The sequence below is a fragment of the Dicentrarchus labrax genome, unplaced genomic scaffold, assembly GCF_905237075.1.
Source record: "Dicentrarchus labrax unplaced genomic scaffold, dlabrax2021, whole genome shotgun sequence".
Classification (NCBI taxonomy): domain Eukaryota; kingdom Metazoa; phylum Chordata; class Actinopteri; family Moronidae; genus Dicentrarchus; species Dicentrarchus labrax.
The window spans coordinates 4,817,830-4,835,079 of record NW_026136708.1 but is presented as its reverse complement, the minus strand read 5'-3'; the positions used below and the strand labels follow the sequence as shown (position 1 = coordinate 4,835,079).

Here is a 17,250-nt window from a genome sequence, read left to right as displayed (position 1 = left end):
TCACCTCGTAGCATATGATCTGTCTCTTCATGGCCACGCAGAGGCATGTGAGCGAGCCGTTGCGGACGGGGCCGGAGACGATGGTCTGGCAGCCCTTTGTCTCAGCCAGCTTGTAGGACTCGGTCTCGCGGCCGTCCAGGGCCTGAGTGGGGAATAGACGGACGTGGCGGTTCCTGCCAGAGATGACCGCCAGCAGCTGCTCCTGGGGGATCAGGTCAATGTGGTGCACCTTCTTGTTGTCCCCCACACGGATTATTTCTGAGGAGAGAGGAAGAGGACAGGAATGAATAAATAAGTGGGGATATAAAAGGGCAGTGAAATAAAAACAGGTAATCAATACATCTACTCTATTAATGCTAATAACATTTAAAACTGCATTAGGTGGAAACAGAACAAGTGAACAACGACTCAGAACTTATCTTAAAAGAGCGGATCTTACCGTCTTTGGTGACATGAATGACAAACAGGCCTTCCTCGTTGCCCAGGGCGACACGCTCGTGATCTGAGGGGGAAGCAGAGAAGCAAGACGGCCATTTCAGTGTCAGTAAGGGGACAGAAAAGAGCATTCTGTGCAGAAAATGTTCCAATCTAGTTTCTATTTTCATAACATGGTGAAAACCAAACCGCCTGGCTCAGAGAGTTTCTGTTGAAGGCTCACCTATGATAGCAGCAGACTGTGTCGTCTTGATGAGGGGCAGGGTGCTGTCATAAGCCTCCTTAGGGACGTAGACGAAGCGCTCCTTGAGCTTGTTCTTCTTGAGGATGCGGTGGAGCTCGTTGAGGAGGCCCACCCACTTGTTCCTCTCTTGATCGCTGTCGGCCAGGATCAGGATGGAGGGTTTGTGGCTGCTGGAGGGGGAGAGCTGTGACGCCGTCACCTGAGGAGAGAAGAGGGACAGGTGAAAGGTTATATGAGGTGTTGAATAGTATTTGGGAGTTCAGCAGCGCTTGGATTGTTTTAAAACTTCTGGTTGCAGACAATGAAGAGGACTTACTCTGAATATACAGGGGATGTCTTTGCGGCTGGCATGGATAACATCGGAGGCCAGGACAGAACTGACTGAAAACTCTTCATCCCTGGGTGACAGGATGGAGATCAAAAGTTAGACATGCAGGACCTAGAGCTGCAGCGACCAGTTATTATTTAGTGAATTAGTGAATTGACAGACCGTTCAATAATCAATTGTTTCTTGTAAAAATGCCAACATTCTCAATTTTCAGCTTCTCAGATGTGATGATTTGCTATTTGTCTTTGCCATATCCAACAATACATTGAATATCTTAAGGTTTTGACTGTTGACTACCATTTTTTTTACTGTTTTGTTTTATATTTCATAGAATAAACCAATTTTTTTGCACAATCTGAACACAGAATACCCATGATGTGTGATTGATTTGTAAGATTAGGACATAATCAATTAACTATCTTAGATAGAAATTTTTAATATAATATTTTTTTATTATTCATTGAACTATGAAGCCGTTTGTAAAAAAACAGAAACAAAAAAGAATAAAGTACTTTTGTCACAAAGAAGAGCTTCTCTTACCTCATATCTATGACTTGGCTGACTATTACACTTGGTTGCGTTGCTTTCCCTTCTCCCAGTTCGTAGAGGAACAGTTTGAAGTCACACACCACAGCCATCGCCCTCTGCCAGCCCTTCTTCACCCCTGTTGGTTTGGGCACCTAGAACAAACACAAAGACCATAGCTCAGAGTTAAAATACCTTTCATTGCTATTTCATGTTGACCTCTGTGGTAATTCACAAATAAATCATGAAAGCCAAAATTGATTTGGGTTCAGATGAAGATTAGCAGGGATTGTCTCAAAGTTTACAAACATCTTCATTCACTGACTACCAATTCACTAAGTCACTATATGGGGCCACAGACAACCGAGGCCTTCATCAGCTCTTACTCACCCTAACGTGCCCTTCATACGCAGTACCGATACCCCTCTGAGGGTCGATACCCAGCGGGCCCTTGGTCTGGTCCTGGGGCACAGGACACACAGCTGGAGCCTTGTCCGCACATGTTACGTGGCAGGAGAAGTTACACACTGGATGAAGAGACAGATGGAGACAAGACGGAGACAAATTAGGGTTTCAGAGTATCAGATTCAAAACAAGCTTTGTAGCTTTCATCTGTAAGTTCCATGGATGTTTGATAAACTTGAACATATATACATACAGAAGTATTCAGGCTTTCAGTGCAATTTCATGGTGTCTACGTGAGAACACGGATCCTAGCTACCGTATTTTCCTCCCTCTGCTGTTCCTGTCCTTACCTTCACAGGTACAACCTTGACGTATGAGCCCCACCATGAGGGAAGTGCACTGGTTACACTTAGTGGGCGTGTTGAATGACTTCACCACAAACTGATGTGCTTTGGGCTGTGGAGAATGAATAAATGAGAAAGAGGGACATCATCAGTGGTTATAATATGACGTTAAACTGTGTCAAGTTCTTCCTGTGGTTAAAGCGTCTAACCTTAGGCGAGGAGCGTCCAATGCTGCCGTACCCCCCTGATCGCATGGTGGGGGTCTGGACTGTACGGGGAGGATGGTCTATCAACTGCATGGCAAAACACACACAAACATCGAGCAGTGAGATACATCACTGGATTTTCACCAGTGTATGAGGGACATAAAACTTGGTTAATAGCCACCAAGATTAAACTTCCTGAGAAGAAAAGGCTAGGATGAGACATTTTGTGAGGAAATTGAGAGGGAAGGATGGAGGTGAAGTATTTCATATTGGGTAAATAGATTTAGCGGTGAAACTTTGTCTACAGTTTCACATAGGTTCCTATGGTTCCTATAGTAGGAAATGAGCGAAGGGATTACCTGCAGTTGTATATTTTTTGTTCACGTCCATAAAGTTTTACTAGTTTAAAGATGACCCCATTTTTACTTTTTATTGAGTCATATCTGCTCCCAACAAGCTTTACGAGGAAGTTGGTATTTACTTGCATTATCATATTGTGACAACACACCAAAGTTAATTTAGATTGGAATCTACTGCTGGCCTTAATAATGGTGTCCTTATTGTTGTACTGCTCGCAATTCTCTATTATCGAGTTACTATTTGATAAGCTCAGTATTGTGAGTTGCTCTGAGTAACATTTTCAGCTGAACCTTCGTTGAAAATTGTCAACTGAACTGGTATGGGGAATATTTGGACACTTTTCTTGTTCCTCGACATGCCAAACATACCGATATCATGTTTGGAGAGAAGCTGCTGATCAGGCTTTCTTACTGGTGAAAACAGGGTGGGAAATCACATCTGACCACTATTAACATTCTACTACTAATGTATTTCACCAGGGCTACAACGGTTATCAACTTAACCAGGTAGGCAACAGTCCTCTTTTACTCAGAGAATCTTGGTAGTAGGATATTGGCCTCTATAAAAAGAAAACGTGCATTTCTTGCACAATCTAAGGGATTGTCTGACCTCTATGGGCTCCATGTCACTAGCCATGGAGGGTGAGCGTGAGCGGGACTTGAGGTGGGACTTCGGGTCGTCTTCCCGGGATGGAGTGTTGGAGGGGGTGAAGTTATCCATAGAGTCCACCTGAGGAGAAGGAGGCAAGATGGAGGAAAGGGAGAGGATACAAGGAGAAGTACAAAAGGATAAGTGAGAATAGAAGGACAAAATTGGGGAATGGAATTATAAGAGAAGTGGATGAGGATGGGGAGAAAAAAGAAGGATGAGAAATGGAGAGTAACAAGGGGGTAATGAGGCAGATAGACAGAGGAAGATGAGGAGAAGAGAAGGAGACAAAGGGAAAGGAGTGTTAGTTAAACATAAACCAGAGAACAATATGCAGCGTCCATGCTTAGAGAGAAAGATAGGTGCCATAATACACAAATGGAAAAAGGAATCAACAGATATTGTGATCACGTCCACTGAACTTTCAAAGCTACAGAGGAAAGCTGACCACAACTTTAATGCAACCCACGTACTACAGTATAACACATGGGAACACATCACAGCCCAATGACCATGCTAATTTGAGACACCACAAGCATACACCATACACCATGCACGGCCATTCACAAAGCTACACTGATAAAACACCAATACACACAGGGAACACACATTGCAACCCCATGTAATTAAAAGGTGAAATATTCAACACGTTAATGCTTTTGACAACATAATTCTGAAAAAAAAATGTAATAATTCAGAACCCCTGCCATGCAATCAGACAGCCACAGTAAACATACACAGGAAATGCACACACAAACATCAATGTGACGAGGACAACACAGCACATTTAGAAAGACTCAATGAGATCACAGAGCGCAGTGATGGTGCTTACACGTCTGCCTTTGCTAGCTGGGCCAACGGATGGCGAGCGCTTCAGTGGCAGGAGAGGCAGAGAGTGGCAGAGACACAGAGATGAGTGAATATCAGAAAGGCTGTCTAACAGAGCTGAAAACACATATTCAAACAGACTGAAGGAGAAACATGAAAATGGTAATATAAGCCTGATTTACGTTAGAGCAGTGTTTCCCAGCCTTTTTTTGTTTGATGTGAAGTACATCAAACATCAGATGAGCTGCAGTATCTCTTCATCAGCACCAATCATGTTCTTTTATAAACTGGATGTTATTTAACACCATTAATTATATGTAAAGTGGTGCTTTTAATACAAGCAACAGACAGCCATTTATTATATTCTATTTAATCTGTTTATCCTTTATGTTATCTAACTCTACCAACTGTTCACCCCTGGTTGGGAATCACTGCATTCAATTTACTGTATGTCCACCAGAGTTGATTTGTGGACAGAGGTTAAAGACGGTGGAAGGGTACAAATGGAAAAAGTTCACATGGTGATGGGAAAGGAGCAGCTGGGAAAGTCAGTACGGAGCACAGTGACGACTCAAGTTCTCATTCTGGCAAATAAAACCTAATAAACAAAAGATGAAGGGGTATATGAAAGATTTAAAAAAAATGTACAGAGTACTTTAAGTTCTAGCACTAGAAAGCCAAGTTAGAGCCATTCAAATAGCTCACTAGTCTACAAGGACTAGCAAGCAATTGAATAAAAGGGCAGCACACTGCAAAAATATAAATCTTAGTAGAAAAATAAACCTTAGACCTTGTTAAAATGACAGGACTGACATTTTTGCAGTGGTTCCGCTCTTCTTCACCGTTTACACTGATGCACAGGCACAAACTCACGGACGCAATATGTATTCACAGATCTACACTGTCGTTCTCAGCTAGTAAAATGCTCAGTCCTACAGCATGTAGAGCTACTGTTACATACACAAACACACAGACCTCAGCCTAACCAAACTTACGTCTTCCCAAAACTCAATTAAAGAAGATGAGGATGAGGAATAAGAGTCCTGATGTAGCAGAGAATGAAGCAAGGAAACAACCAAAAAGATAAAATAAACAAAAATAAAGATTCATGTGAACAAAAAACAAAACAAAAGCATGAAGAAGAAGCACAGATATAAATTAATGGACTGCAGATTTACGATTTCCAAGTGTGGTTGTGTTTATAGATTTCAAATCTTTAGTTCCAGACATATATGTGGTTGCTCAGATCAGCTACATTTAAAATCAGCCCCTGTAAGGGTGCGTTTCTGTAATACTTACATCAAACTGGTCGAGTGCTGAGGTGGGGGCATTGAGAAAAGCCAAGAAGGAATTCTGGGAATCCTGGTGCTTGACACCTACAGACACAGAACAAATATCACAACCGTGGTTAAGTACATCATATTAAAACATCAAAGGGTGACTTAAACAAAACGAGTCACAGGACTCTGTGTGTGTGTGTGTGTGTGTGGGGGGGGGGGGTTCATATGGCCTCAGTAACAATACATTTCTATGTACATAGCACATGATTTTATTTGCAATATGGCTAGTGACGCAAAATCTTCTAATTTGGGTCCCTGGTTGTATTTATCCCTCGTTCATAGGGATAATCTCTCACTAAAGGTTTTACAGTGTGCAGTGTCTATCTCTCTATAGATTGCGTGCTGACAGTGGAATAATGTACATATAAATAACTATCATCTTATTTATTTCAAAAGAATGCAAACTTCTTGTTGACCAGACTGTTGTGAAATGAATCAATGGCAATGTCTTTTTCTCTGTATCAATTTGCAATTAGTACTTTAGGGGCCACAGTAGAGATGAGAAATATATGTGTTAACACTTGTGCCCCTCAACACAACTATTGCCATTCTTTGTGCATTTCAGCGACTGAAAAGAAAACAGAAAGGTCGTTTGCTATATTTTCAGTCGTACCCCTTCGTAGCCGCAGCTCCTCCGTCTCCTTCTTCAGCCTGTCGATCTCAGCCAGGAGCTCCTGGTTTTTATTTTCCACATCCTGCAGTTTACTGATGGATCACAGACAAGTATCAAATATTATCCAGAGGATTGTTGTGATTGTTTTCCAAAACCATAGAAAACATACTCATTAACTATTTCCAGTGAAAAAGCAGTAAAAAAAATGTAACTTTTTAATTGTTGTACAGTATCCATACCATTCTGTGGAGATGTTGTTGGCCTTGACCTTGTTCAGTTCGTCCTGGATGCTCTGCTTGGCTCTGATCTCAGCATCCAGGGCCGACTGCAGCTCCAGGCGGGCTGACATGTCCAGCTTGGCGAAGCGCCGCATCTTCCACGGCATGTCCTGAAACAACGAGGAAAAAAGTTAGGAAATAAAAAACACTAAAAGGTGGAGTTCAAATGAGAAATTAATGATAAAGTGTGTGTTACTACTATTGCTATAGTTTAGACTTTAGATTTTACAATATAAGAGAAATCCTACATGTAAAATAATGCCAAATGAGACATCTTGCTTGCATCTCAGTAATACAGACTCAACAATCTACAGTAGCTGGAAAGTGTGTGTGTGTGTGTGTGTGTGTGTGTGTGTGTGTGTGTGTGTGTGTGTGTGTGTGTGTGTGTGTGTGTGTGTGTATGTGTGTGTGTATATGTGTGTGTGTTTACCGTGGCCCTCGCTCCCAGGCTGGTGTTTCTCAGTCCCTCCAGCTCTTCTGTCATCTTAGTGGCCAGAGCCTGCAGGTAGCCCCGAGCATCCTTCTCATCACTCACCCTGCAGCAAACGCACACAAATACACATGCTTGCATTACTATACATACTATACATTCTTAAGACCTACATTCAGCCAAACCCATAAATACTAAATGCCTAAAACAGAACCTAACTGCTCTGATTGTCCCACACTTACAATGACATACACATCTATATCACAACAGTTTGTACTCAAGAGCCCTGACACATGTATTTCAACCATTCTATTAACAAACACACTTATTCTGTAAACACTGCCTTTAGGAAAACGTGACACCATTACCTCCACATCATTAGCCACACACACGGACACACACACACGGACACACACACACGGACACACACACACGGACACACACACACGGACACACACACGGACACACACACGGACACACGTTCAGGCTGCAGGTAGCTCTGAGCAAATCACTAATCCCCAACACTCACGCAGAATAAACACGGCCAGTGTTAAAAGCAAAACCTCAAGCTGACCCCAACTCAAATATACACAGTTTCACATGTGTACACACTTCAGCTGTGCACAACTGTCATATTCAAACATCAGAAAAAGAAAAAAAATAAGAGGACTACATGGAACTTTTCACACATTGAGTAACCCTGTTTCCTAGTTTATCCACTGCAGTAGCATAGCATCTCCACCAGGGGGCAACGTCAATCTCTAAATTCTTCTTAAAATGCATTCCAGACTCAACATTTGTATGTGCAAGTTTGGAATGTCAGTGTGTGCATTGGAGTATGTGTGTTTCTGCGTCTGAGTGGAGTCTAGTGGATGTGTGTGTGTGTGTGTGTGTGTGTGTGTGTGTGTGTGTGTGTGTGTGTGTGTGTGTGTGTGTTTGTGTGTGTGTGGTATGTGTGCTATCTGAGGACTTCAGGCCTGTCCAACAGAGGGAAGCCAAGCAGCTGGCGAGGTGTCAGCTGCAATGGGAAGTGATCTGAGAGGAAGGGAGGGTCAAGTAGCTCTAAGATCTTCAGAGGCATGTAAGAAATGCTGCAGTTATGCTGTATGGAGGCACCCAATACACTTGCAGACAACATGTGTGTGTGCATTTTAAGAGTGGGACTGAATATAGCTGTCTTTCAGTTTGTGCTGTAGCATCAATGGGAAAGTATATGCCTCAGCAAATACTGAGGACATTTGAGAAAGCTACTGCGTGTATGTGTGTGCGTGTGTGTCTCACCACTGGATGATTTCTGTGATCTGGGCCTCCCAGTGAGCTACACTCTCCTTTTTGTCAGCCAGCTCCCTCATCTCATCCTCCAGCTGCCTGTTGGAGCCGCTCACCTTCTCAAACATGCTGGTCAGCTGAGGGAATAAGCACACACACAAGCAAAAGAAAACAGATCATATTAAACATTGTAGAGTCGTGTAGCTGTCGTTGGGAAGTGAGACACCTGGTAAATGGATTTATAGAATATATATATTGACACCATGACATTACATTAGAAAACTGTACTACTGTGTAATGAGTCTAACAGTTGCTACAAGTGAAGGTGCTCAGGCTTGAATGTGAAGACTGGCTCAATGTGTAAAATGAATCATTGTATTGTTGGAGGTTATGACAGTTTTTATGATTCAACTCCCAGATGCTCAACCACACTTGACTACAGTGCTGCTAAGGAGGTGTGTGTGGACTCACATACACACACCTACAGTGAGACAAGAAGGGTGATTAATCTCGAAAAGTTTTCCTGAATCGTTTAATATGAGAGGTGTGTAAAGATGTAGCTATGGTGACATCATTACAAGTCTCAAGCGGCCCTATTGTTTGCTTAATTACCTCGCTTTGTGGGCACATTTTTGGTGTCTTGCAACTGTCAAGACTGTGATGTAATGTGCAAGCTAAGACAGTAATTTAATATTGTTTTGCAACTGCTTTCCAATCCTGGAGCTGTTTGCCAACAAATGTTTGGAGTATCTGTGAGGACATTCAAGGTCATGAAATGTCAGGGTTGTGGAAAAGGCTTCGAGCCGCTGAAATAAACACAAACACAGGATGAAATAAATATCGACTCTATTATAGGCTACCAATGACGAAATCACTCCATATATGAAATAATGTATGTGTAAGAGCAGTGTTGGTTTGCTAATAGGAACCCAGATATCACACCTCATCAGAAACACATTGCACAATATAGTTTGAAATGACTGATAAAATGACTCAAGATGGATTTTATTTATATCTGCTAACATTTTAACAATAGAAACATCCCCCGCACAATGAACCAAGAGCCTCTTGACTTCTTTGATAACTTTTACAGTTGAGTAGTTGCTGGAAAAAATTGAAAAACAGTACAACAGCTCCTTCAGGGTCTTTATGCAGGCTGCTGTCCAGACGTACAGCCTCTGATTTAACACCCACCTTGTAACTTCACCTGTAATGGAGGGTACCATCTCATTTATCTTTGTGGCTGTCACGTTCCCCCTGACTACCTTCCATTTTAGTCACAGACCGCTTTGCTTCAGCTTTAACTTCATCTGAACCTGTTTAGCACTGACAACGGTAGTTATATTTCGTTTTTCAGGTCCCTGAATTTCAAAACTAATAAATTTGTTACCTTTTTCGCAGGGTTAGGGTTACACTTGGATGAGATTTTTAGGAATTAAAAATGTCGGAACATTTAACCTTATTTAGGGGCGTCAATTCTGCTACTGATCATTTCTTACAAACAACAGGTGGCATTGATTAGGTAATACGAGCGATTTATGGCATGTTTGTGGAGTTCATTGATAGGTACCGAAAACTGGTATGAACGAGCCTTACAGATAAGAGTAACAGATAAATGCTGCCTTCAAATGGAACTTGGAGTTACAACATGGGCCATGGGCATACGCACCCCTGTGAACGGTAAACACAATCTTATCTGAAGGCAGCACTGGGATAAGAATACAAAAAAAATTTAATAATAAAGGGGCACTAATATGAAGCTCCTGTTCATTGCTGTGAAGTAAAATAGTTCAGTTGCCACAGGTTTCTTGTGTCTGGCTGAACTACAGCATTAATACTCCTCACTCATCACCGATTTGAGCTTGTCAACAGTGAAAATCAACCTTTCTTAAAAACACACACACACACAAAGACATTATAATTGAAGATTGAGTGGCTTGATTTGGCTACTAAGCAAACAGTGTTGAAATTTGGTGCTTCCTTTGAAAGATGAGACTAGTCAAACAATAATATTTTCACACACTCCAAACATATTGAGGAACTATTTTGTGCAAAAACTAGCATACAGACAGAGCTAATCTGTCCTGAGTGCTTAAGCTTTTAAAAAATCGTTTTTCAGTTTATGTGAAATAACAAAATAATACATTAAATAATAACTACAGTGACGTGCTATCATTCCACAGACAACCACATCCATATTCTCTCCATTTCATCAAGATATTTTCTATTTTATCAGTTGCAGACTATAAAAACAACACTCAGACATTTTATTCCATATGTCAAAATGTCTCCCACTTCTAAGACACTGTTTAAATTGGGAGTCTTTTTTGAACTTCCAAGAGCTGTTTCCAAAGTCAATAGAGCGTAATCCAGAGAGTCATTCCATCCGACTGTGTAGGAGGCTACGGGCTGTTTTTATGGGGGATATTGAACAGTGATTTCTTTGGCATAGCTGGGAGAGAGGGGGTGGAGGGAGGAATGTGATGACAGAGTTTGGGCCAGCCGAGTGGGGTTACCTGGGGTTAGTGTATGTATGTGTGCGTTTTAGAGAGATAAACAGATCACTAAAAAGCTGAGAGAGCAAGACAGAAAGAAAGTCGAAAGTTGTTTTAAACTTGTGTGTGTTTTTTTTGTTTTATTTTGTGTGTATGGGAACAAATATTTTACCTTATCCAGTTCACTGGAGAGCTTCTTATTTTCTTCAGTGAGCAGAATTCTCTCCCTCTCGTACTTCTCCTTGTACTCAGTCTCAAACTCTTCCCGCTCGTTTTGGCTGCAGGAAAAACACAGATTGTTAAACTTGTGACATTGTATAAACTTACATTTATTCCCCAACCATAATTCACAGCTGCAAATCCAATCTTGACTCTTGACTTTGTCATTTTAACTTGAACACTAACGCAATCTTTCAAAAACAAGACTTTATTAAGAGATTTTGGTTTTCTGTCTACCAGTCTTTGAACAGTCACTGCACATTAACATACCAGGTAATCTAATGCAGTGGTTTTTATAACAAGGTGAAGTCTAAACAAATCAAAAATGCAATCAAATGTACACCAATCTCAGCCAACCTCCCTCAGAATGCCTCGTCTATCCTCCTACCTTTGTTCCTGTGTGGGCTTACTACTCCACACATTTCCTCTAAACCTGAATCAAAGGCTTGGTACTAAGACCAGGTACACATTATTCAGCCCAAACACATTAATGCAGTTAGAATCTGATACGGCGCTGTGTTTAAAAATGAATTAGAAACCAGTGAGAATAATATGTCAGTAACACCGGGCAGGAAGGTTAGGCTACAGGGTACAAAAACAAAGCTCTAAAGCTTTCTCCTCAAAAACAAGATTTTATTAAAATTTGATTAAACCAGCGGTTCTCAAAGTGGGATCAGGTGCCCCTGAGTACCTACCAGGGGGTCTGTAGCAGGCAAATACGTTGCTTCTTTTCATTTCTTGGTATTTTATATCTGAGTTGGCACATTTTGACAGCTTGTTCTTTTTTAACAAATTCAACCATTTTCGTCCTTTAACATTCAAAACTACAGTCGTGAGTCAAGTCTTACCACTTTGAGTCACAATAAGTGAGTTTATAAGTAAATGAAGTGAACATAAATTAGTAAAATAATAGTTTATCATCTCTACAGCACTGTTGCTGCCTTGCTCTCATATTCACTTTCAGTTTCAATGTTACGGCTCAGGTAAGTGACCAACTGAGGTCAACATCAACAAGCCTTAAAAAAGATCTATTTTAAAAGGAATGTCAATAATATCACTTATATCAGAAACCATTTCATAAGGATAAGTAAAGGAGCTCTCTGAAATGGTAGATATCATCTCTGGAATGAAACTCTTGATATTCATGCATCTCCTGTGAAATGGGAGTCAAAATGGAGGGATGAAAGTATTTGAGAACCCCTGGGAGGAGATTAACTGCATAAGGGGTTATTCTCTGGCTGGGTTGGGGGCAACGGAACTTTTAAATTCTAATAACGTTACAATCTAACAATAGTTGGGATTAACTATTCAAAAGAAACTTTAACACAGTTACTACACATTTATACCTATATATATATATATATATATATATATTACCTCATGCAATCATCACTGGAAAAAAACAACAAAGAAAAGAAAATATCATGACTGACATACACATACACTAACTCCACTACACCTGCACTGCACCAATAGTACAGAAGTAAATAAACATTTATCTTTAACAGGTAAGAAAAGAGAAAAACCAACAGAAAGAAAGAAAGAAAGAAAGAAAGAAAGAAAGAAAGAAAGAAAGAAAGAAGAAAAATGGATCAACTACCTTTCACGGCGAGTCTTCTCCAGCTTGTCTTTGAGCATCAGGATCTCTTTTTGCAGGGCCAGATGTTGGCTCTCTGCATCCCGCAGCTCCTTGCGCAGGGTCTTCAGCTCGGTGCTATGCTGCGCTTCCCTGCGTGCCAACTCCTCCTCGTACAGGAGCGTTTTCTTCTCCAGGTCTCCCCGCAGGCGTCCCACCTCTTGGGTCTGGTCCGCTGAGGCCGGGCCGGCGGAGGAGCCGGCCTGCTTCACCTGCGTGGTGGGAATGTGGAGATAAAGTGGAAAAGAATAGACAAAGGAGTGTGAAAGCAGATAATAAGAGTCTGTTTATCATTACAGTGCAAACACACCACTGTCTAAATATTCTTTAGACATTCTTTCCACTTTTAAGGATGTTCTGTAAGTGGACAGGTTCATGTTCAGCTGTGTGTTTGCACACTTACCTTAAGCCCTTCCAACTCCTCCTCCAGCTGTCTGCTATACTGCTCATTACGCTCTCTCAGCTTCCTCTCTTTCTGAGCCTCTGCTGCCTGCTCCTCTGCCTGCGCCTCCATCTTATAATGGATACACACAAACCCCAGTCATTGGATGCTAGCATAGATCATCCACCACCCCCCGCCATACAACCATTTCAACCCACAAGAAGCAGAAGTAGGGATTTTTATAAATGTGATACAATCCTAACCTATAAAAGCATATTCAAAAATGTACACAAGCTACACATTCAAACCACACACAACTGTACAAATACACAAGAAAAATAAAACACAAATACATTTTTTGACATAATTCCAGTGTATTGTGCTGTGTATCAACTTATGGAAATTATTGTGTACTATATTACCCTAAATTATTGAATTCTTTCCAAATACTGATCTTGCTAGTGTGTACAAACACATTATACACTGAAATACAGCCACGGCAACGTTGTTTCTGATCTACTGTATAAATATTCATGGTAATCTATCAATATTTCCAAGAAAATGGTGACAGCAACACAATAGACAAACAGCAATAGAAGTTCGAATTGTGCACCAACCAGTGGATGGAGACAGAACAGGGTGTGCTAGCAAACCACAGGGAGACTACTCTACCTCCTTCTTGGCCCTCTCTGCCTTTCGCACCTCAAGGCGAAGAGCCTCAAGCTTCTGACTCTGGCTCTCCATTTCCTCCTCTTTGTCACGCAGCTGGCGAGCCAGGCGCTGCTTCGTCGACCTGGAAGCACAGTTCAGTCACAACAGCTTGTAATTTTTTGCATTTTAAAACAATCTAGACAAACCCATTTATTACACTAAAGGTGTGATAAATTCTCAATATTTATATTCTAATAAACTAACCAACCAACCAACCAACCAACATTAGCCATAAAAAATGCTCAGCAGGAAGCTGCGAGTGTGAGGAAACTAGGAGGTGTGGGTGTGGTTCTAGAGCAGTGATCCCACCTGAGGTCTGTGAGTCTCTCGTTCAGCTCAGAAAATTCCTGCATGGCCAGTTTCCTCTGGCTGTGGGCGTCCTTCAGTTCTTTTGATTGAGACTTCAGCTTCTCGCTGGCCTCCATAACATCCTGACCAGAAAAGGGGATAAACATTCAGATTCTCAAAAATTAGAAGTTATCTCAGTACAAGTAAGGGCTTTATTTGACCTTTTTTTACACCAACAGCAAAGCTAAGTGTGGTGTGAACATTCATATAAATTGTGTTCGTAGACACATCGGCAACAATGGTCTTATCGTTATTTTGAATTGACATGCACACTAAGACATCTTCCATTGTGAAGAAAAATGTCTAAGATATGGGATCGCTCAGAGAGAATAAAAATGTATGTCATTGTCATTTCTTGGAATAACAAAGTAAAAAATATACTACTAAAGTATTTTCTGAGGCATTGTACAGTCCAGGTTCTACCTTGTGTATGTCGTCCCTCTCCTGTGAGATGCTCTTCAGCTGTTTCTCCAAAGTCTTGATGTGTTTAGATGAGTCCTCGAGGTCCCTGCGGGCCAACGATACGTCCTCCAGCTTCTTCTCAAGTTGGCCTGAGTCTGACACACACACACACACACAGACACACACAGACACACACACACACACACGTTTACAATTTAATAAAATGTTATACTTGTGATAGCAAGCAGCTGGTTGGTGGTGCGTATGAATATGATGAGTACTACAGTGCTGTGCTAAATCTGAAAAAAGAAAATAATCCTGACCAGCAATCTGCTTCTTGAGGATGTCGATCTCACTCTTCAGACTCCTGATCTCCACCTCCCTGTTAGTGCTGAGAGGGCCCTCGCCTGACGGGTGCTGCAGGGCCTGTACCGTCTGAGTGGACTCTGCAACAGGTCAGGGAAGAGGCATTGGTTATGTGCTTTGTTCTGCTTTTGTTTTTTTAAATCAAATTTAGGTGTAAGGAGGAAAGTGGAATCTCAATATGATACATTTATTTAGAGTTTAAAAAAACAAAAACCTTGACTTTTGCATTTTCTCATGCTAATAAGACCAGAGAATGTACAGTACATGTGGGTAAATACAATCACTGCATAAATGCGTCTCCCCTCTTTCAGCATCAAATGGGATTTTACTTGCACACACACACACACACACACACACACACACCCAGGCAGACTCTTTCGTCAGTCTTACCTTGCAATTTGCGGCTCAGCTCTAGTTTTTCCTGCTCCAGGCGGCGGATCCTCCTTTCGTAGGCCTCCGTGGCCAGGCTGTCCTCCAGGCTGCGCTGGACATCCAGGTCCAGCTGGCTCTGACCTGCCTTACCTGGCTCCGCTGCAAGCTGTCTCAGGCAACCTCGGTCAGATAGGGTACTACAGGAGAGGAGGACGGGAAAAAAATTAAACAAAAAGTTCAAAAAAAGGGGGACGGTATAGGAGGCATGTGAGAAGTGACAGAAACAGTGATGAGAGTAGATAAAAGCGGCAGAGAGGTTGATTGATATGGGGGGATGGCCATTTATAGAGGTAAAATTTGTCATATTGGTGTTAAACAGTGAAAGAAAATTCAATAAGAACATATTTGGTTAAGGGAGAGAAAGAGGAGGCCAGAAGGAAATGACAGAGAAGCAGCAGGGGAGGGGAAACAGGAAAGAGAAGTGGACGACAGAGATAGAGATGAGTTGAAGGAAGAGAGGATGTTGAGTCATGGAAGAAGGGGGGAAGAGGGAGGGGGGAGAAGGAATGACAGCGACAAAAAGAAAAGTAGAGTGCGAGAGAGGGATAGGGACAGACAGAGTGGGGGAAAGAGGAGAGGAAAAAAAGAGAGGAAAAGGCCATTATCAGTGAGCCTTGAAGAGATAAGAGAGTAAGTGGTGGGTTTGTTGCTTTCTCACAGGCAGCCGTCAGTGTGAACATCAACAGCCAGTCATGAACATCACCTTATTAGGGAGGGAAGCTAATTCAATACTCCTACGCTTCTTTAGATGGACTGATAAGAATGTTATGCACTGAGAGGGGCTTGTCTGGGAAATCTGTCCATTTATCATGATCACACATGATGCCACATTTTTTTTCAATAATCTTAATTTTGCTAACTGGAAAAATACTGGGGGAAAATAGTGCTTTCGCATCATGTGATCAACTTCTATTCACTTGTCCAGGCAGTGGTTAAACTAATCTTTTATAAATTAACTATTTATCTGTTTCCCATGGTAGCACTTACCATTTACTTGTGTATGTGAAACCCACAAAGGGCAGGTGGTGGCCAGAGAAGGCAGTGTGAGAGGGAGGGGGCATAGTCTCCTGAAAAATGATTCAAAAAACACAACAAAGGAGTGAGATTTCCACACCTAATACACATGATTATAAAAAAATATGAATACATTTTACCGACAAGCAACATTGCAAAGTGTTTGTTGTCCCCTCACCGAGTTCTTCAGGCAATCATCGTCCACATCAAAGTTGGAGGTATCTGTAGGACTGCTGACCTCTGGGATGTAGGGGGCCTCACACGTCAGAATGTTTTCCCAATTAATGCCTGAGCACAAGAGAGATCACAATCACACTCAGAATACAGGATGATCCATGATTACTTTATTAGCAGGCACAAACAAACTCTGGGTAGCTGAAATGACAATTATTGATACTGTATTCATTGATTATTGAGTATTCACATTCATTTGTGTGTTTTTTCATTTTTTTCTCTTCCGTTCAAAAGGCATGCTGACGCTGTCATTCTTCAATATACTACAACATATGACCAATGAAGAAAAAGAAAGAAAGAACATTCAAATCACAGATGACACTGTGACATCTGTGACCTTTGACTCCGCCTGTACCAGTGAAGAAGGGGTGGTGCTTGAAGTCCTCAATGCCATTTTGGCCCAATCGGTGCTCTCGACTGCAAATAAGCCTACGAATCAGATCCTTTGCGTCCTCAGACACGTCCGTTATCTGCTGCGGAAACTGGAAACGCTCCTGTGCAAAAAAATGTGAAGGTATGTATAAGAGGCACCAGAGATTTGAGATGGTACATTTTAACATTTCAGTTTCAAAAATACAGATTAGATAAATAGAGTAATTGTAAATAGAATAATAACAACAATAACAATAACCAATAACAATGGATCAACTGTAATCGTGCTTCTGCTTTCTATTACAGCATTCTTCTTTATACACTCTCTAATTCAAAGATAATAATGTATAGTAGTGCCATATACACAAAATCAACTTCAAACACAC

The 17,250-nt window shown here is 41.4% G+C and overlaps 1 protein-coding gene across 7 annotated transcripts in view; it reads right to left on the bottom strand.

Moving 5' to 3' along the window:
- Positions 1-17,250, bottom strand: part of cdc42bpab (CDC42 binding protein kinase alpha (DMPK-like) b) — a 73,858-nt gene that overhangs the window by 9,308 nt on the left and 47,300 nt on the right. For 3 of the 7 annotated variants that reach the window (XM_051409590.1, XM_051409589.1, XM_051409593.1), the window contains exons 8-33: positions 16,830-16,986; positions 16,437-16,546; positions 16,232-16,311; positions 15,203-15,381; positions 14,770-14,892; positions 14,468-14,601; positions 14,006-14,127; positions 13,658-13,778; positions 13,007-13,117; positions 12,568-12,815; positions 10,921-11,026; positions 8,266-8,390; positions 6,985-7,090; positions 6,516-6,664; positions 6,277-6,368; positions 5,623-5,699; positions 4,328-4,366; positions 3,457-3,576; positions 2,491-2,574; positions 2,288-2,393; positions 1,923-2,059; positions 1,548-1,687; positions 996-1,077; positions 659-878; positions 440-502; positions 5-258 (exon numbers count right to left, since the gene is read on the bottom strand). In XM_051409590.1, the coding sequence (XP_051265550.1) occupies positions 5-258; positions 440-502; positions 659-878; positions 996-1,077; positions 1,548-1,687; positions 1,923-2,059; positions 2,288-2,393; positions 2,491-2,574; positions 3,457-3,576; positions 4,328-4,366; positions 5,623-5,699; positions 6,277-6,368; positions 6,516-6,664; positions 6,985-7,090; positions 8,266-8,390; positions 10,921-11,026; positions 12,568-12,815; positions 13,007-13,117; positions 13,658-13,778; positions 14,006-14,127; positions 14,468-14,601; positions 14,770-14,892; positions 15,203-15,381; positions 16,232-16,311; positions 16,437-16,546; positions 16,830-16,986 (3,285 nt within the window). The remainder of the gene's footprint in view (positions 1-4; positions 259-439; positions 503-658; positions 879-995; positions 1,078-1,547; positions 1,688-1,922; positions 2,060-2,287; positions 2,394-2,490; positions 2,575-3,456; positions 3,577-4,327; positions 4,367-5,622; positions 5,700-6,276; positions 6,369-6,515; positions 6,665-6,984; positions 7,091-8,265; positions 8,391-10,920; positions 11,027-12,567; positions 12,816-13,006; positions 13,118-13,657; positions 13,779-14,005; positions 14,128-14,467; positions 14,602-14,769; positions 14,893-15,202; positions 15,382-16,231; positions 16,312-16,436; positions 16,547-16,829; positions 16,987-17,250) is intronic. The other 4 variants (XM_051409591.1, XM_051409595.1, XM_051409592.1 and 1 more) reach the window with 3 other exon arrangements.